The following is a 21371-nucleotide window of genomic DNA, read 5'->3' on the forward strand; positions in this document are numbered from 1 at the left end:
ATGAAGAATTCAAAACACTCTAACTGTATTACAAACTGTGAATCAACTTTACTAGGGGATAAAGGAAAAAAAAATGCTGTCATAGATAATTTAGGAAATGAGAGATCTGTAAAACTAAAGGCTAAATAAACTGCACATAAGCACTGAACTCCAACTTATAAAGTTATATTTAGTTGAGATATAGATTAACAATTTTGATACTGCTATATATATTTACACTGGAATAATTAAGTAAATGGATGGCAGATGGTAGGAGCCAGGTTTTTCTTGTCATGGTAGGAATCTACAGCCAAAGAAGGCTAGTATATAGAATAATCCATGTGGTTATGGCTTAGAATTAGAGACATCAGTATGAACTCATTTCCTATTTACCTTAACATATATGGTTACATCTAGAAAAAATATATATATATAGTATATCGTGAAATAATAGAAAATACATATTGGTCTCTACTCCCAGTTCCTGGCACAATGCCTGAAACCTTTGTAACTTCCTAAGTGGTAAGACTCTGTGTGGGCTCCTGGATGGGCACTCGTCACCAGAAAGACCAAGCCATGGTTAGAAGCTTGCAATTTTCATGTCCACCCCTCATCCTCCAAAGAATAGAGGGGCCGGAAACTGAGTTAACAATTGATCAGGCTTGCACATAGTGACTTCCTCAGTGATAGCATAGCAAAGGGAGCAGAGCAGCTTTACAGAGGGTAAACTGAACATAAAGTCCCAACAGTACAGGATTAAGGGAGCTTCCAGGTTGGCAGACAAACCCACACTGGGAGGGTGATGCACCCCAGACTCCATGGGGACAGAAGCTCTTGTGGTTGGGATACCCCCGGACCTTGCCCTACGTATCTCTTCATTTGGCTGTTCATCTGTATCCTTTGCATATCCTTTAATAAACTGGTAAATATAAGAGTTTCCTGGAGTTCGGTCGTCCCTCTAGCAAATTAATCAAACATGAGGAGGGGCATATGGGAACCTCCAATTTGTAGCCCAAGCAGACAGAAGCTGTGGATAATCTGGGAACCTACTACTTGTGACTGGTATCTGAAGTGGGATGGAGCAGTCTGGTGGGACTGAGCCCTTACCCTGTGGGATCTGACACAACTTCCAGGTAGACAGTGCTAGAATTGAGTTAACTTGTGGGACATCCACCTGGCGTTGCACAGGACTGCTGGTGTGGGGGAGAGCCTCCACACATTGGACAACCAGAAGTGTCTAAAGTGTTCTGTATGCACAGTAAAGGAGACACACAAGAGAGAAACTGGGGGTAGAATGAATTGAGTTTTTCTTACACATATACATACACATATTCTTTGCTCTGTCAGCTGAGAGGCCTAGAAGCAATGAGACCTCAGAAGCAATAAGCATTCCTTGAACCCAGATCTCGGATTCTAATACCATTCTCTAATAAAAGGAACCAGCACACTTTGACAAAATGGCTGATTCTAAGACTAGGGCAGGAAATGTATAAGCCTAAAACATCTTGTAGTATGAGAAAAGTATGGAAGTGCTCAAAACACAGACACAAAAAACAAAAAACACCCACAACAACAGGAGGAAGTCAAAGTGACACAGAAACCAGCTAACTCATACTAGTTAAAGCTAGAACATTCTTTCTCATTGCCAAAGTGGATGGACCTCGAGGGTGTCATGCTAAGCGAAATAAGTCAAGCGGAGAACAGATACCATATGTTTGCACTCATAAGTCTAACAGGAGGGGCGCCTGGGTGGCTTAGTTGGTTAAGCCTCCGACTTCGGCTCAGGTCAGATCTCACGTTCACGGGTCTGAGCCCCGCGTCAGGCTCTGTGCTGACAGCTCAGAGCCTGGAGCCTGCTTCCTGTTCTGTGTCTCCTTCTCTCTCTGCCCCTCCCCCTCTCATGCTCTGTCTCTCTCTGTATCAAAAATAAATAAAACATTTGAAAAAAAAAGTCTAACAGGAGAACAAGAGAAACCTAATGGAGGACCATAGGGAGGGGAAGGGGGAAAGACAGTTGGGGAGAGAGAGGGATGCAAAACCTGAGAGACTATTGAATACTGAAAACAAACCGAGGGGTGAAAGGGGAGGGGGAGGAGGAAGGGAGGTAGTGGTGATGGAGGAGGGCACTTGTGGGGAAGAGCACTGGGTGTTATATGGAAACCAATTTGACAATAAACTATTAAAAAAAAAGCTAGAACAATTGGAAAAATAAAATAGAATTGGATTATGTCCCAAAGCATAAAATATCCATGAGTCCGTAATGATATAAATAAATTACTGAATAAATAAATGGTGGAGGAGATAAATCTTTCATGAAGAACTGTAAGTAATTATGTAGATAACTTTGCCCACAAGAAAGTGGAGTATAACTCCCACTACCTACACACCGACTGCAAATAGTGACTTCTCGGTGATAGTATATAAAGGGGAAAAGGGTAGCTGTACAGAGGACAAACTGAACACCTTACCCAGGTGATCAAGGTCAATACTAGCAGTGACAAATCATGTTTACAGCAGGCACCCTGAACATGAGCTAATAAAAATGGCACTCTCCACCTCTGTAATCTTCCTCTCCCAAGTGCATAACCCCAATCTAATCATGAGAAAAACATCAGATGACTCCTACAAAATACCTGGCCAAGAGTCCTCAAAACTGTCAAGCTAACCAAAAACAAAGAGAGTCTGAGAAATTGTTGCAAGACAAGAGGTTCTGTGAAGAACCTACAGAGACATGATGATTAAAGGTAATGTGATATCCTGGATGGGATCATGGAACAGAAAAAAACCACTGGTAAAAACTAAAGAAATCTCAATACACTATCAACATAAGTATCAATACTGGTTTCTTAATTGCAACAGATATGCCATGATAATGAAAGTTGTTAAAATAGGAGAAGCTGAGTGTGGAGAGGATGGGAATTCTGTGTACTCTGTTTGCAATTTTTCTATAAATCTAAAACTGTTCTAAAAAAATAAAGCTTGTTTAAAAAAATCAAGGGCATTGGGACACCTGGGTGGCTCAGTTGGTTGAGCATCTGACCTCAGCTCAGGCCATGATCTTGTAGTTGGAGTTTGTGAACTTGTGAGAAAGGCTGCCTGTCAGCACAGTGCCTGCTTCAGATCCCTCTCTCTGCCTCTCCCATGCCTGTGCTAAATAAACAAACAAATAAATAAGTAAATAAATAAAACCAAAGGTGAAAAAGGATTCATAATTATAGATAAATCAGAGATTTAAAAGATATGGAAATCCATCAACTATGACACCAACAAATTTGAAAACTTAGACAAAGAAGACATGTTTTAGAAAAACATAATTTACCAAACTGTTTCAAGAATCAGGAGAAAATTTAATCCATAGATATAATATAAATTGAAGATATAATTAAACTTTTTTCCATAAAGAGAAAAAACTAACCTGAGATGCAGTTTTTGGTTAGTTTCACTACTAGGCAATCCTCAAATTACTAATTGTTACAGGAAAGATCAACTGGTGGATGCTAAAACCAGTGGGTAAAACTTTGAAGAGTAAAAGGATATTAGTATCTCACCCATGATATTTACCAATTAAAAAGGGAAAATTACAAATTTACAATAGAAAACCTGGCAGACCCCACTTTACACAAGAGACATTGAAAGACATCCTGTGGTCCTAGATTGGAAGATGGAATACTGCCAAGATGACAATAGTGCCTACCCTAATCGATATAGAGAGTCAATGTGATCCCTATCAAAATCTCAACTTGCTTCTTTGCCAGAAATTGATAAGCTAATCCTAAAATTCATATGAATACTCAAGAAACCCAGAATAGCTAAACCAACCTTGGAAAAGTAGAGTGATTTCGGACCCCTCCCTCATGCCATATAAAAAAAACTAACTCAAAATGCATTAAAGATCTAAAGGCAAGAGCTGAAACAAAAAATTTTGAAGAAAATCTAGGAGCAAACCTTCATGACTTCAGGTTAGGCAAAGTCTTAGATATTACAATCAAATTCAAGTTAAGAAAAAATAAATAAATTGGACTTCATCAAGATCACAAACTATTAAAAGGCATCATCAAGAAAGTGAATAAAGAACCCACGGAATGGCATTGTTATTTTCTAGACTATTATCTAGAATATATAAAGAACTCTTACTAGTCATTGATAAAAAGAGAACTCAATTTTTAAAATGTTTATTTATTTATTTTGAGAGAGAGAGAGCACGAGCAGAGAAAGGGCAAAGAGGGAGAGAAAGAATCCCTAGCAGGCTCTGTGCTATCAGGGCAGAGCCTGATGTGGAGCTCAAACACACAAACCATGAGATCATGACCTGAGCAGAAATCAAGAGTCAGACGCTTAAATGACTAAGCCACCCAGGTGCCCCAAATAACTCAATTTTTAAAGCAGGCAAAAGATCTGAACAGACGTTTCTCCAAAAAAGAAACATAAACTGTCAATAAGCCAGAAAGGATGCTCAAAATCATTAGCCATCAGGGAAGTGCAAATCAAAGCCATGATGAAATCCCTCTTCCCACCTACTAGGGTGTTTATAATAACAAGGAAAGATAATACCAAGTGTTAACAGAACTTAGAGAAACTAAAATCTTCATATCCTGGGTTGGAATATAAAATAATGCAATGCTTAGGGAAACATTCTGGCTTTAAAATCTTTGTTAAGTTCCTGTGAGTAAAATTTGTTCTCCTGCTAGTAGAGAAGGAGAAAAGCTGCTCTTTAGGGAAGGAGCCTTATATAGAGACACAAGAAGTGGCAACCGGTATTCTGGCTGAGTGCATGCCATGCTGGGAAGCACATGGAAAAGGGGAGGAGGCTGAAGTCCAAGAGAGCAGGGAGAAAGCTGCTTATAAGGAATAAAGAAGGACTCTTCAGGGGAAGGAGGAAGAAAGGAGAAAGCGAGGCCTTGTGTATGAGTTAGGCTGGGCACAGGCTTGAGCTGGTATAACAAGAGATCTGCCTACACCACAGCTTATGGAAGACAGAACTTTATTTCACTCTTCTGTTAACAGTCCAAAAGTGAGCAGTCCAGGCAGGTGGGTGTTGTTTTATGCAATCTTTCAGACCCAGAAATCTACTTTTTTGGGGTTTTTTTTGACTCCTCTATTCCTTCAGGCTATTATTTTGACTTCCTGGCTAGGATATCCACCTTCCCTTTGTAGGAATGCCCTATTCTGTAAGGCATGGAAGAAGTTGCTCAAGAATCTGAGGAGCATTTTAAAAAAAGGCAATGCCAGAAGGGTCTCACTTACTCAAGCGTACAGTTAGGAGGAACATTCCATACACAAAGAAACAACAGTTAGTGTTTGCTTCTCAAGAAGAGGAAATGACTTAAGATTGAAGTCTGACTCTAGTTTTGAAAACAGTGACAAATATTTAATAGTATCTCTCGCACCTCATTTTTTTTTAATTTGAGAGAAAGAGAAAGAACATGAGTGTGGGGAAGGGGAAGAGGGAGGAAAAGAGACAATCTTAAAAGCAAGTTCCATGCTCGGCATGGAGCCCAGCACAGGGCTCAATTCCATGACCCTGGGATCATGACTTGAGCTGAAATCAAGAGTCAGACGCTTAACTGACTAAACCACCCAGGTGACCCTCATACTTTAATTTTAAAGCAATTTTCCATTTCCTTGGAAGAATCAGGAAAAGTGAAAAAATATTCAATTCATTTATATTGGTTTGCTATACTTCTACTAATTACTATCTACCAGATTCCCTTACACTTTAGGACAAATATAACTTGTAAATATGATGGAACAGATTCATAATCACTGCCCTATCTATAGAGAATTCTAATTTCTTTCTGAAGCAAAACACTGGTTCAAACAGCCATTTCTCTTAGAAAATTGTATCGTTTCCAACTAACATACTTCTATTTTTTTTTTTTTAATCCAGGTGGATTTTTTGAAAAGAACCCTCTGAAAAACTTCCAGCAGCTGGGTTTGGCAGGAAATTGTGTGAGCAGTGATGGATGGCTTGCCTTCATGAATGTATTTCAAAATCTTAAGCAATTAGTTTTTTTTTACTTCAGTACTACCAGACTTTTACCTGACGCAGCATTAGTCAGGAAACTTGGCCAGGTGTTATCTAAATTAACTTTTTTGCAGGAAGGTAGGCTTGTTGGGTGGCAGTTTGATGATGATGATATTAGTGTTATTAAAGGTGCTTCTAAACTAGTAACTTAAATAAAGCCACCGTAAGCCTATGAATGCTCCAGGGACCCCATTACTTTCAGCCTGGTGACCTAAAAATCTTTGCTCATCCAGTGCAAGAGTCTGAAGGTATATGGCAGTCCATTATATAACCTAAAAAATTATCCTTCTTGGGGGCCCTGGATGGCTTAGTTGGTTAAGTGTCTGACTCTTGATTTTGGCTCAGGTCATGATCTCATGGTTTGTGAAATCAAGACCTGCATCGGCCTCAGTGCTGAACGTGCAGCCTGCTTGGAATTCTCTCCCTCGCTCTCTGCGCCTCCCTGCTCACACTTTGTCTCTCTCAGAATAAACATTAAAACAAAAATTATCCTTCTCAACAGTGTCTGCCTAACTTGCTCTTTCCAAACTCTGTCTTCCTTTCATGACCTCTGAGGCTGGCCTCTTCTACAGAAATGTGCTTCCTTAGTTTCCTTTTTCAAAAAAAGAAAGAAAGAAAGCAGATAAAAGGAGAATACAAAGAAAATGAGCCCATAGAAGAGGAGGAAGTGGGAGGCATTTCATCTGACAACATGAGCTATCATTCTGTGTCTCATCACAAGTAGGATTACCACGTACCTCAAGTGCTATCACTTATCCATGCATTCCCTTTGATCTCGGGAACGGGTCACAAAATTTGATCTATTATATGCACATTTACTTAGTACAGTGTCTGGCATGTACTGGATACTCAACAAGTATTTGCTGAATTAAATTAAATTACCAACATATCGCTACTGAATAAAGAAACAAGCCAAAATTATTTAAGATCAGAGAGAAAGCTCCATGTATGTTCTTTATTCAAACAGTGTGATTCAAACAATTTGGAATGTAAAAAGCATTTTCTTATATAAGCAGATTAGACTCCAAAAAGATCAGCATTCTTTAGTCAAGGAAAAAACTGGCAGTTCACGAGCAGCTAAATCAGAGGCTTGAAATTCAGGACCTCTCCATTTGCTGATACATGTATGTAAGTCCAACTGTTATCTTTAGAGATTAAGGAAGAAAGAAAAATGTACCCGATTCTTTTGTACCCAAGGAAGCTAAAGGTACCTTGTCCTAAACTCTTCTCCAAAAACATCCAAAATAATCCTTCCCTACAAAGAAAGAAGTCTAAGAAAAATCTGCTTAATCTTAACAGATTTAAATCAAGTCTGAAATAAACAAAAACCTAAATGGTGTTAGCCTGCAGTTCACCTTCTATACTCATGGCATCTCAAATCAATGGCTTGGGTGTTGGTGTAGGTAACACTTGGCCTTTATGCTGAGGTAGTCACTGAAAGGAAATTTAGAGTTGATAGTTTACAGATTACCTAATCCATCCCTGTCCCAATTCTACAGATGATAAAGCTGAGAGAAGTTAACTGACTTGCCCACAATAACAAAACTACTTACATAGTGGCAGCATCAGGATCAGAATCGTAATATCTTGCCTTCTAGTCTGGTGTTTTTTCCATTACACTATGGTGTTTTCTCAGACAGGGTTAATCAGGCTCCATACAACTTGCTCTTAATCACAAACAACAGACCAAGTGCTCAATTAAAACTTCCTTGTTTAGCTTCATATGACTCTGTGGCAAGACTTACTAGCAAAGGTAATTGCCTACAGACCTAGGTTGGTCAAGTTTTTGTTTTCATATCCAGAAGCTGGCCAGAGCTTGGCAAATAAGACTTCTTTATATAATCATGCATGGACCAAGGTCACCTGCAGCAGTTGGCATCAGTGAATTTCAGCAAGTAGAGCCAATTTCTTCAGAACCCACAGCAAACTTCATAAACGGTGTAGGTGGGTGTCAAAGCACCTTCGGTGGGACCACTACACAGGTGTTGCCTCTGAGTGGGTGTTGAGGAAACAGGCATTCAATCTCATGCAGAACTGTGTTCAGTACCTGTACACTTTAGAAATCCCATGAGAATGGAGAAGACAGGTATGGGGGGCAGCACATACCTCTTAATCCTCCCTCTGTACATGGTAGTTCTTCAGATTCCATGCGTTACTCACTTCGATGAAGTCAATGGAGGAAAAGCCGCCCTGTAACTGTAGTCCAATCATAGGTATACAAAGAGTCGGAGAACATAAGACAAAGGACAAGGAGCAGGTCGCCTTATTCCATTTTATGAAGTTTCATTTTTCCCAGCAGTCAAGGTGGTGTGGGCTCTATTTCTTCAGCAGGTCAAATGCCTGAACAGGGTTGCAGATGTTAAAGACAATGACCAACTCTTCACCAAGCAGAAGTTGGAATATGGTCACTTATTACAGGATGACTATAATTCTGCTTGACAGAGATGGCTTCTTGGATGTTTGTTATTCCACTGTAAAATCAGACTTGGAAGTGTTATTCATATTTAAAAGAGGATGAGTTGATTGAAGCAACTTACATTTCTACAAAAACAAAAATCTTCTTTACATAACTGGCTGATGGCTGGAAGTCATAAATCTCCAGGAGCACTAGATTCCAGAAAAGTTGAATCCACCTTCGGAATACCTTTTTAAAACTCTAATCATAAAACTCATGATTAAATTTAAAAAATTACCTCAGGTAATTTGTGACTGCTGCTTGTGATACTGTTTATAAGTAATACTGACCATGTTGGCAAGTCCCTAACATCTGCATTTCGAAAATAATCAAAAAATAAGATAATCCACATGATTCTCATACTTCACCACAGTTAACAATTTATGATTTTGACAAAGCAAAACAAAATAAGTTAGAAATTGCCTGTTACAGATATAACAATACTATAGTCTGTAATGTAGGGTCTATTATGTTTTGGTAAAATTATATAATGTTAACTAAAATTTCTTATGCAACTTTGAACAGGTATCAAATCCCATATTATGCATGGAATTCTATACATTTTGGTAATATATTTGATATATTTTGTTAATAAAGTGAGAGAGTAAAGTCAACCAATGAAAAGGTAACAAAAAATATAAATTCCATCATTATGTCATTATTTGGGGGGTTTGTTTTTTCCTTTTATTATGTCAGTATTTGATTAAATTATATAGAAAACTAGGATTCCTTCATTGCACATTACCAAAGGATTTCGTATTCATTTAACCAAAATAAAACACTTTGAGAACCATGGACTATTAATAAGTTTACTGAAATATTTTAATGAAAAAAATTATTAAAAAATAATTTAAAATTTAAAATTATGCTAGATAGTAGAATATGCTCTAAAATTCCTGATAAGAACTTTTGCTTTCTTTTGTAAGACACAAGTCAAGAGGACCTCAAAAAAAGGTAGCAATTAAATTTGGAAAAGCTATACAAGAGACTTTTAGTTTTAGAATGGATGTTTTTTTTTCCTTTCTTAAAATGTGTGTATCATTATTCAAGAAGTATGTTTATAAATTTCACTGAAGAAGATATTATACTTTTAATAATGTGACAGATTTGCTCCATCATGTGGTTCTCTTATAATGTCTATCACACTGCAGTCAACTACAAAACCAAAAATAACAAAATTCAAAATCAGAGAAACACACTTTCTAAAGGAAGCCCATTTTAACTCCATAACATTTAGAAGGTTCTCACTGCCCCAAAAACATTTTACAAAAATATAGTTTCATCAGTTTCATGTAATGTGAACAAACCTACTATTCTCTCACATTTAGAGTAAATGATTGAACAGTCGGTGCACAGCTGGATTAGCAAATAAATTGGAACCAAGAAGTCAATATTCCTCATAAAAATAAATTAAACTACAGTACATCAAGGTTTTGGTTGTCCAATTCTATTGTTAGTTCCGTATCTACTTGGCATATTTGTAAAACCAGTCCTGAATCCTTGGGTTGCTCCAATTCCTGGAACTCCAAGTCCTTGATTAAGCAGGCTACTACTGTAAGGTGTGTGTCCATGATTAAGACCCAAGCCAGAAGGTCTTGTCTGGGTGTTGAGCAGAATAACGGGGCTCACGTGTTTGCCAGGGGTATTAAATGAAAATTCTGGAGGTGGACTACTAGGTTTAGCTGGAGTCGATGTAACAGGGTTTGAATCATCAGTACCCTTTAAAGAAGGCATTGGAATTATGTGATGATCTGAAAAGTTTAGGACATTGGCTGCAACAGGCCCAGACAGTAAGGCAGGCCTAATCCAATCATCCTTGAAAATCTGAACGGTCAAAGTAGACACTAGCGTGTACAGCCTGTTGGTCACATGAGCAAGAACCATTTGTTCATTTGCATCTCGTCGAATTCTTACGTGCACGGATCCAGCCTAAAGGGGGCAAAATCGTAGGGAAGAGATGCTTAGATTATACCACTGAAAATTCCACTAGAAATAAACATTTTATTTATGATTTGGCTGTAACTGTACTTGGTCTTTTCTTTAAAACAAGAGGAAGTACGATGTCCTGATATTCCTTAAAGACAGCAAGGGCTGTCAATGTGAAGAGTTAATAAAATTATGTGACTCTTCAAATACAATGTGACTTTTTAAAATAATATATTTAAAAAATATAGCCTAATGCAGAATATAAAGTATATAGAAAGTGCAGTGGAAGGGCAGAAAAGGTAGCTGCTAATTCAAATTAAGGATTAGACTCAAAAAAAAGAGGGCACTTGATCAAGGGTTGATAGTGAAATGTAATTTCCAAAGGTGGAGACAGACACTCTAAGCTGAGGGAACAGCAGTTAAGACGCATGGGGTGCCTGGGTGGCTCAGTCAGTTAAGAGTCCGACTTCAGCTCAGATTATGATCTCACAGTTCGTGAGTTCAAGCCCCACGTCAGGCTTGTGCTGACAGCTCAGAGCCTAGGGCCTGCTTTGGATTCTGTGTGTATGTCTCTCTCTGCCCCTTCCCAGCTCGTGCTCTGTTTGTCTGTCTGTCTGTCTCTCTCTCTCTCAAAATAAATAAACATTAAAAATAAAAAGTAAAATAAAATACATGGCATGTTAGGACAGAATAACAATGTTACTAATAGATAAAGAAGTACAAATATTTCAGGGGGCAGAAAAATAATGAATGAGAGAAAAGAAAGGAAGAAGGAAGGAAAAGGATGGAAAAAAGAAAGAGACATAAACAGGCAGTAAGGTTAAAAGGCTAGGAGAGGACTCTAAAAATCATGATATGGAGCAATCAATCAGATGTAAAATAAAGTTCAGAAAAACTGTGGGTATGAATGATTTGCTAATTAGGTAGGAAATGGCTGCAACACTCTAGTTAGAAATCAAGAGGGCCGAGACAGACAAATATAGTGGGATCAGAAGAGACAGATGGATTCATGATTTTCTACAGGTTAGATGGATACCCAACTGGATGCAGTGGATGAGGGAGATGGTCTGACTAATCAAAGATGATCTCAAGGTTTCTAGCCTGGGTTACTATGAGGAGAGAACCCCAGGCATTACAAAGACGGCTAGAAATCTGTTTATTGAAAAGATATTTATCACATATAATGTTTTTAAAGTGGATAATAAAATAATAGAACAGTGATCCTATTTTGTTTAAAACACACACAGACAGAAAAATAGCCAAGAGCAACAACACTTATCTCTAGATAGTATAATTATTAGAGGTTTTTATTCTATCTCTTTGATTTAGTTACAAGTTTTAATTTTTCTAAGAATCAGGTACCATTTGTATAATAAAACTTAAGTAAAAATAAATAGTAAATAAAATGAAACGAAGTGTCCAGTAGATGCTCAATGCTGATTTCTAGATAAACTCAGATTTTCAAGATAAAAAATTATAACAACAAATAAGCTTCACATAAATTAACCAAATACAAGTAGATGTTTTACTTACAATGTGTCTGAATCTATGACTTTAGCGGTAGTGACTTACTGCCAATCAGAAAATGAAGAAAATATCTATAATGGTTGAATCTGACTTCTAGTTTATTATTTTCATGTAAGACAAGCCATGTCTAGAAATGAAGTCACCTTTGATTTCTTCCTTTTCTTGCCCACTACCATCTCACAGTTATCACTAGACAAAACTATAAAAGACATCATAACCTCTTTCAGTCTGCTGTGGAAATAAAAGCAATTAAAATAAGTGAAAACCATTTCTCTATTTTTATTTTATTTTTTTGAGAGGCAGAGAAAGTCAGCGTGAGCAGGGGAGGGTCAGAGAAAGAGGGAGATACAGAATCTGAAGCAGGCTCCAAGCTCTGAGTCCGACGCAGGGCTCAAACCCATGAACCGTAAGATCATGACCTGAGCCGAAGCTGGACACTTAACTGACTGAGCTACCAAGGTGCCCTTGTGAAAACCATTTCTAAGCAGGAGCTTGAACAGAGTCTTCTGTGACTATGGGGTCTGCATTATTAATTCAGTCAATTCAGTTGTGTATTAATTCAGTTGTGACAACTATCCTTGGAGCTCAAAAGCTTGTTTTATATTTTCCTTAGTCTTAACTAAGTACTACATGGGTGCAGTGTTCTGAACAGCTGGGTGACTTAATTCCTTATGCTGATAAGCCACCCAGCTAAATAAACACTTATCTTGTATTTTATTAAGATTGGTAAAATTATAAGAATGATTAAAAATTGGTGGCGTTCCTGAAGGAATTACATTCCTAAAGGAATGTAAACGGGTATAGCCATTTTTGGAAAGAAACTGGCTATATCAAAAGCCATAAAAATGTGGATATCCTTTTTTAAAAACAAGTTTTATTTTTAACTAATCTCTACACTCAACATGGGCTAGAACCCACAACCCTAAGTTCAAGTCACATGCTCTACTGACTGAGCCAGCTAGGCGCCCCGGTGTGAATATCCTTTGACTCACAAAACCACTTCTAAAAATTAATCTTAAAGAATAATCACAAGTATGTGCAAAGATTATTCCACAAAAATGTTCCTCCCAGATCTGTTTATAAGGGAAAAAATGGAATGCCATTAAGGGACTGATTAAGTAAATGATGGCATATTCAAATGTAAAACTGCAGCCAATAAAAATTATGTTGGGATTCTCGAAAGACAGCAGTAATGGTGGCACTTTTTTGAAATTCCCCAAGTATCCCCAGAAAGCCCAAAACTAAGACATCAACTCCAAAAACCTACGACAACATCTATTAAAATAACTAAGTAACATGGTTGGCCCAAGAAATCCTAATCACAAGGTGTAAGACCTGCAAGGTATCAGCCTCTGTGAAGGAAGAAGCAACAGGATGCGTGATGGACCTAAAAACCTCAAAGCAGCTAACCCGTACTTAATCGAAGTCTAGGACAGCAAATTTGAGAAAGGTATCTGGGAAACTGGGAGGGGTTTTGCTGGAAGATCTGAAGAGCGGGAACAGCTGAAGCCCTGTGAGCTCCAAAGTAACCAAGCAAGCTCCCTTCAAGCAGAAAGCCCCACCTCAAGAAGAAGCAACTGGGGGCAGAATCCAAATTGAGCGACACAGCAGAAACAACAGACAACAAAGTGCAGATACAAATGGTAGGAAAAAAGCCAGGAGAAAGAAAAAACTTGCACTTCACAGACTCATCAGAAGAGGGAGCTTTCGAACCATAAATTCAAATACACTACCGTAACCCTTCCTTATTTTAAAGCTCAGGAAAACAATTTTGCATAAAAAGGAGCAAGAGAAAAGGACAATCCAAATCGCACACAAAGTTACTAAAAGGAAAAAAAAGAGAATAAAGTACAGATTCCATAAGACTGCCTCAAAGATTTACCTACAAAACAAATGAGAACCATGACCTCCTTCTTCAAAACAAGCTGAAACACACGAAACAGTATCAATCAGCATTCAAAAGCCTCAAAAATGAGGGGCACCTGGGTGGCTGGGTGGGTTAAGCACCTGACTTCAGGTCAGGTCATTATCTTATAGTTGGTGAGTTCAAGCCCTGCGTCAGGCTCTGAGCTGTCAGCTATCTGAGCCTGCCTTGGATTCTGTGTCTCCCTCTTTCTCTCTCTGCTCCTCCCCTGCTGGTGCTGTCTCTGTCTCTGTCTCTCAAAAATAAATAAACATTAAAAAAATACCTCAAAAAATGCAATGAAAACCAGAAATACAAGAAAAACAATTGCTTCAAAAATGAAGACCAGCGTAGGGGCACCTGGGTCGCTCAGTCCATTAAGTGTTCTGCTCTTGATTTTGGCTGAGGTCATGATCTCTCTGCCCCTCCCTTGCTTACTCGCTCTCTCTCAAAATAACTAAACTTTAAAAAAAAAAGGCGGGGGGGGGGGGAGAAATGAAGACCAGACTAGAAGGAATACAGAAGCAAATAAATATACAGGCATATTATAAAAGAAATAAGAGGTGAAGAGAAGGAAAGTTCTAAAAATCAAAGGAATTCAAGATATAATAAGGAACTGAAAGAATACAAAAGATCCAACATGCTTACAATAGGAGATCCCAAAGAAGATACTAAAAGCAAGAGAACAAAATAAATATTAATAATTACAATTATAGAAAACTTTCCTGAAAGTTAAAAAATGTTTTTGCAATAACATTACTGAAAGTAATGTGGAGTAACTGACCCAAAATAACCAACAGCAAGACATAGTCTAGTGAAATTACTGGACTTGAGCGGGGGGGAAGTCTTGCGGCATTGGGGCATCTAATCAAGGATCAAGTCACATTTAAGAGAAAAAAAATTTGACCAGAAAAGTAATATTTAGTGACAAACTGTAAATGATACATTAAGTGAAAAGAGCAAATTATAAACTGCATTGTTTCATTTTCTAAGGAGAGAAAACAGGTACGTATAAATAAGAAAATGTCCTGGCAGGCTTCTCTATATGATAAGATTACAGTGATTAATTTTTTTTCTGAGTACTTTTCTATACTTTCCTCACCATTTCTGGCACAGGAATGGAACCATGCCATAACTGTCTCTCCGGTAATAGGTACAATCTGGATTTGCAAAAATAAAAGGAAAACTTACTAAAATGGGAGATGGGAAACCAGAAGGGAGGGTCTCTTAGGTCCTCCCACCTCTAGTCAACTGTAGACTCAACAGGAAGAGAGGTAAAGTCCATTCTACTTTGGCTACTTCTTTATAATACCAACAGGAAGAAAGAGGTTTCCCTCCTTCTCTGACAGTGCAGCCAATGAGAGACTATCACAACTCAGGCAGTGAAAGCCACTAGAACTTGCGGTTTGCTTTGCTGGATTTTTCTTTTTTTTTTTATTAAAAAATTTTTTTTCGGTTTTTTATTTATTTTTGAGAGACAGAGAGAAACAGCGTGAGCAGGGGAGGGTCAGAGACAGAGGGAGACACAGAATCCAAAGAAAGGCTCCAGGTTCTGAGCTGTCAGCACAGAGCCCAACATGGGGCTCAAACCCATGAACCTGAGATCATGACCTGAGCTGAAGCCAGACGCTTAACCGACTGAGCCACCCAGGCGCTCCTGCATTTTTCATTAACAGTCCTTTCCATTTCCCCCTTTCCTCTACAGAAGAGAGTTCTTCTCTTTTGTTCTTCAGACTTGCCTGTGGTTTTGTTGTAGCTTGCTTATCCCTAATTGCAATTCTCTGCTCTTCCCAAATAAACTCTTTTTTGCTAGTAAAATAACAAACTGGTCTTATTTTTAAGGTTAATATCAAAAACATGGAGGGGCACCTGTGTGGCTCAGTGAGTTAAGGATCCGACTTTAGCTCAGGTCATGATCTCATGATGGTTTGTGAGTTTGAACTGATAAGAACAGATACTACACTTGATCTTAGCCAAAAGGCCGAGAAGCGATGGTTTGTGAGTTTGAGCTCCGCATCAGGCTCTATGGCTGACAGCTCAGAGCCTGGACACTGCTTCGGATTCTGTGTCTCTCTCTCTGCCTCTCCCCTGCTTACACTCTGTCTCTCTCTCTCTCAAAAATAAATAACCATTAAAAAAAAACTTTAAAAAAAGACCATTAACAGTAGTTTTAAAGGAAAAAAATAAAAATATTCCTCAACTAATCTCAATTAGGTTTCTGAATCCATCTACATTTTAGACTTTATTAAACAGAAATGGTAATCAGAGGCTCTAAAAAATTTTTTTAAAGTGCTTTTTTCAGTTTTAAAAATTATAAACTATGTATCATTTTATTTATTGTTTAATTATATACAAGTTAGTATAAACTATGTTTTAAATTACACCTACAAAAATAAAATAAAATTAAAAAAAAAGAAAAAATAAACAAAAAATAAAAAATATAAATTACACCTACATTAATATGGAAAACATACCAATGAGCCAAAACCTAGGGTCCAAAAGTGCTCATTTCGAACTTCTAAAACTCCATCCAAGGTAGACACCTTATCAAGGACAAAGAAACAGAGCTGTTCATATTTGACATATCCAACACAGTTCAGTCACACTACAGACTTGATCTAAGCCTAGAAAACACCTGGCCAAACCCTGCATGAGGAAACACACTAGCCAAGAGAAGTCCTAGACAATTCAAGGTATAATTTTACTCATTCAGTAGTGAGCCAAGGCCTTATATTCCATTTTTTGTGTGGGTCAAACATTTTAGAATCAGGTCTTTACCACCTACCTTCACCACCTCCTTATGGAACAGAGGACGGTTCTTTTCATTTTGTCAGGATGTCATATACTTAAACCCAGTACTGGTGGTATTAGATTTACCCCCACTTTTGGGAGTTTTCTCTATCATTTCTTTCTCTGCATTCCCTTTCAACAAATTTCTGCACAACATAGGATGTTATCTGAATGTGGGCTGAAAGGAAACTCCAAGATCAGATATACAGTGTATGGTCTACTGGTACAATGACACAGGCTGACAAACAGCCAGCTATATTGACAACAGTGGCCTCTGTGATACCAGCAATCAGTAGTTTGAAACATGCTCAAAATCCAAATAATTAAATTATTGTATTCCTTTAATTAGTAAGCAGGTACGTATTTATACAATACAAAATCGGAACATACAAATCAATATGTTAAGTGAGGAAGCAATCGACATGTAAAAGTGGCCTTTGACTTAAATCAAAATTGTAGATTTGAATATAGACTCATAAAAACCAGAGCATTTACACAGCTAGTAGAGAGGTCAATAGACCATTACCTTCCCTTCCACATTTATTTCAAGTTTCCAGACTGAGCAATTCCTCAAATTTTTGTACTTCTGTCACTATGTTATATCTCCTACTGTGTTATTTATTATAAAGAACACAAATTCCCCTAAAATAAAATATAGATATACATCTGTACCCATTCTTTCCATTCTCTAATTATAAATTAAAATGATTTTATTTACTATTTGACCTTACCTCTCTGATAAGTTTGTCCAACTGACCAATAACATGAGGTGGCGTTGTCTGGAGAAAAAAATTAAATAAAATATGAATAACTTAAGAGATAAAAGAACTTTTGCACAGTAGTCCTAAAACTAAAAAATTGGATTTTATGCCAGCCTTTGCTTTGATAGCCTATCATGATTTAGGGAAGAGAGTTTCAACCGGCTCCACTAGTGGGACAATATCCAGAATCAGCCCAGGCTGGGGCACTGGGTGGCTCCGTCGGATAAGTATCTGACTTCGGCTCAGCTCCTGATCTCATAGTTTGTGAGTTTGAGCCCGCATCCAGCTCTGTGCTGATGGCTCAGAAACTGGAGCCTGCTTTGGATTCTAGGTCTCCCGTTCTCTCTATTCCCCCGCACTTGTACTGTCTCTCTCTCTCTCTCTCTCAAAAATAAGCATTTTTAAAAAATCTAAAAAAAAAAAGAATCAGCCCATGCTTATGTTTTTATCTCACAAAGCAGCACTAACTCTAGACCCAAACAACTCTTCAAGATTCAACCAACCAACTAAAAAGCTTTTGTATATGGCACAGCACTATACACCTATTATCTTATTGTTACTACTGTTTCTGGAGATAAAACTACCGCCCCTGAGTTTTAGAAAGGATGTGAGGGGAAGACAGAAGGAAGGCAGTGCTTACATACACATCCATCCCTGCGAATCTCCCTGTACATTCAGGTGCTTGTCTACAGCTGCTCCTATTGTTTACATAAGGAGTAATTCTGTCATTGTCAATTTTAAGTTTGAAATTTAGAAGTCTCACTGATTCAATGACAGGAAATAAGAAAACAATCACAACCAGACTTATATAATAGCCAAAGCATATTTATTAGGGAAAAATAAGTATGTCAAAAATATTTCTAAGTAACACAGTTTTCACTTGAAACGTTATTAGAGGCAAAATATTTTTAGTTTATGATTTTGTCTTATAAATACAGGAAGATTTATGCATATCTTATGAGCCAACAGAATTTCATCTGGTTCTTACTATATAGATTTCAGAGATTACTGTTTGAGTTCGTTTCTAATGGGGCCTTCCAATAGCTAAAAATTTCACATCTGGTGGAAGAGCATATAATTTTATACTCTGGTAGAAAACCCTGGCTAATATGAAGCATGTGCATTGAAAGTGGACACTCACCTGCAGTAATACTTTCCCGCTGTACACGCTCATGGGGTACATCGTGCCAAATGTCATCAGAGCAATGGCTATGGCAGAAGCAGTGTCCACAGCAAAATAATTACTGAAAGGAAAAATCAATTTTAAATCTCAAATGTATGCATCCCTGGGTTTCTTACAATCCAATCTTCCAACACATCAATTATCTAAAGCGACAGGACTTTATCACAATGGCCACCACTGGCAAAGGGAGTGTCTCAAAAACATAAAAAAAAAAAAAAAAAGTTTTGGGAATCCTTTCTCGCCAAAGTTTAGTCGAAAATAGTAATTATTCAGCAGTGTGAAGAGATGGTGAAGAAAAACAATGGGAACATTTCCTCATTGTGTATTTTCAATCTACTTGTCAATGAGAAAGATTTCATATATATTCATTTGTTGCAACAAATAACCTTCAGCTTGTAATTTCTGATACAGAGAAGACTAATGTACTTCATCAGTGCTTCCAACAGTTTTCCTGTAAACTACAACTTTTCAATTATTACTAAGAATTTTTGAAATTCCTCAGGAGTTACCCAAGGTAAGATTCTATGGGAATTCGTTAAAGGAATGTGGTTGCTAAAGTGCAACACTCATCAGTAGTTCAGACTGTCCGTGAATAAGACAGACCAAAATACCAATGCCAATGTCAATGATTACAAGCTGATCCTGTTGTTTGTTTGTTTTGTTTTTTACTTTTCCCCACATCCTGGGAATAGAAACATGAGGAAAGACCTAGTCCCTACCTTTGAAATAGCAGGAGATAACCATGTAAAGAAAAGGAGACGTCCTATAGGGTATCAAGGATGCACAAAGGAGTGAGTGACAAGCCTCTTGAGGTAGGGATAATCCAGAAAGGATTATAAAATAGAAAAAGAGACATCTGAACTGACTCTTCAAAGATGCGTGAGGCGACGGGAGGAAGGGCTCACAGGCAGTGAGACCAGCAATGCTGACAAAGCATCGAAAGTAGGAGCAGGCAAATACAGATGGCTGGCGGCCAGTGAGGTTGGTGGGGGTTTACCATGCCAGCAACTTTCAGTTTTTTAAATATGCAAAGAGGAAGATTTTGAAACAGGAAAATATTATGGCCAGATTTGCAATATTGAATGATGACATTAGTAGCAAAACGGAAGATAACTAGAGATGTGTGAGAATGATAGAAGACTATTCTAAATAGACCAAGGAAATGATGATGATAAGGCCTCAATTTGGGGAGCAGCGATGAGAATGGGAAAGAGGGGACAGATAAGTATTCAAAAGGAAGATCCAATCAGACTGATTGACAAGAGTATTATTTGCAATAGCCAAGACATGGAAACCAAGTATTCACTGATAGATGAAGATAAAAAATATGAGATATAAACATCCATAGACAGACACACTGGCTTGAATATTATTCAGCCAAAAAAGGAAGGAAGTCATGCCATTTACAATAGCATGATAGACACAAATACTATTATGATCTCCCTTATATGTGCAATCTAAAGATCCAAACTCCTGAGAAACAGAACAGTTTGGTGGTTGTCAAACGCAGGGGGTTGGGGTGGTGGGAGAAATAGGTGAAGGTGGTCAACTTGCAGTTATGAGAACAGAAGTTCTGGGGATATAATGTACAGCATGACGACTACAACAACTTTAAAATACAAAAAAACACAAGACTAGGTCACCAATTAGAACTGGCTTTGGAAGAGGTGAGAGGGGAGGAGGGAGAAGTATGATATTTAAGAGTGCACTAAAGTTCCTCAAAAAATTAAACACTGAATTCTCCTATAATCCAGCAATTCTACTTCTGGATATATGCCCACAAGAATTGAAAGCAGGGACTCAAACAGGTATTTGTATGCCCATGTCCATACCAGCACTATTCACAATAGCCAAAAGGTGGGAACAATCCAAATATCTATCAATGGATAAAGCAACAACCAACAAGTGTTCTGTATGTACAATGGAATATTATTCAATCTTAGGGAGAAAATTTGGACACATATTACAACATGGATGAATCTTGAAAACATTACACTAAGTGAAATAAGCCAGACACAAAGAGACAAATATTGTATTTCATTTTTATGAAGTACTTTGTCAAATTCGTAGAGACAGGAAATAGAAATGGTAGTTACCAGGGGCTGAGGGAAGAGAAGAGGGGGAGCTACTGTTTAAGGGGTACCGAGTTTCAGGTTGGGAAGATGAAAAAGTTCTGACGATGGATGATGGTGACAGTTACATAATGACATGAGGTACTTAATGCCACTGAATGATATGCTTAAAAATGGTTAGTTTTAACATAATTTTTAAAAACAATGCAACAGAATAGGTGGTAGTAGTATTCACTAAGGTGGGAAATATAAGAAAAAACAGTTTTGGGGACGGGGAAAATAGGTCCAGTTGATGTAGAGGTGAACAGAAGTCAGGAAGATGTGCCTTTTGGAATTCAATAGACATGTGGACTAGAAATAAAGGTTTGGGAAATTCACAGAGGTGGTAAATAAAAACAAATCATTGAATGTAATCTTCCAGAAGAGTATGCAAAATAGGAAAAAGAATAATTATGGACAAATTCTAGTAAACACTAATATTTAAAGGGTAGGTAGTCAAAGAATCCCATGTCATAAAATGCTAAGTAAGCTTAAAGCGGCTATAAAGATTATTTCCTAAAAGTTTTGCCTTTTACTTATTTTTTCTTTTTTCTTCCTTTTTTTAAGACTTCCCTTTAAAATTTTTTTCATACCTACTTCCCCTTCCTTCTCTAAGAAACAGTAGCCATGGCTTATGTGTCATCTTCTGTCACTGTCATCTTCTCTGTTCCACTCACCACGTCAGCAGTAGGGAATTTAAATGGTTTTCCA

General features: G+C 37.7%; 2 protein-coding genes and 1 non-coding gene across 6 annotated transcripts in view; 1 reads left to right on the top strand and 2 right to left on the bottom strand.

Moving 5' to 3' along the window:
* NLRC4 (NLR family CARD domain containing 4) overlaps nucleotides 1-7666 on the top strand; it is a 39539-nt gene extending 31873 nt beyond the window's left edge. The window contains 1 exon segment of the mRNA XM_029937984.1: nucleotides 5867-7666. Coding sequence (XP_029793844.1) covers nucleotides 5867-6156 — 290 coding nt within the window. The 3' untranslated portion in view covers nucleotides 6157-7666.
* SLC30A6 (solute carrier family 30 member 6) overlaps nucleotides 6923-21371 on the bottom strand; it is a 42840-nt gene continuing 28391 nt past the window's right edge. For all 4 annotated transcript variants that reach the window (XM_029937986.1, XM_029937988.1, XM_029937987.1 and 1 more), the window contains 4 exons: nucleotides 18508-18610; nucleotides 17337-17384; nucleotides 16290-16358; nucleotides 6923-10388 (listed from right to left, as the gene is read on the bottom strand). In XM_029937986.1, coding sequence (XP_029793846.1) covers nucleotides 9885-10388; nucleotides 16290-16358; nucleotides 17337-17384; nucleotides 18508-18610 — 724 coding nt within the window. In that variant the 3' untranslated portion in view covers nucleotides 6923-9884. The remainder of the gene's footprint in view (nucleotides 10389-16289; nucleotides 16359-17336; nucleotides 17385-18507; nucleotides 18611-21371) is intronic.
* LOC115290851 lies at nucleotides 15610-15808 on the bottom strand. The gene has a single exon (XR_003908258.1). It is a non-coding gene; the product is annotated as a U2 spliceosomal RNA (small nuclear RNA).

This window comes from Suricata suricatta, chromosome 4 (assembly GCF_006229205.1).
Source record: "Suricata suricatta isolate VVHF042 chromosome 4, meerkat_22Aug2017_6uvM2_HiC, whole genome shotgun sequence".
Lineage (NCBI taxonomy): Eukaryota > Metazoa > Chordata > Mammalia > Carnivora > Herpestidae > Suricata > Suricata suricatta.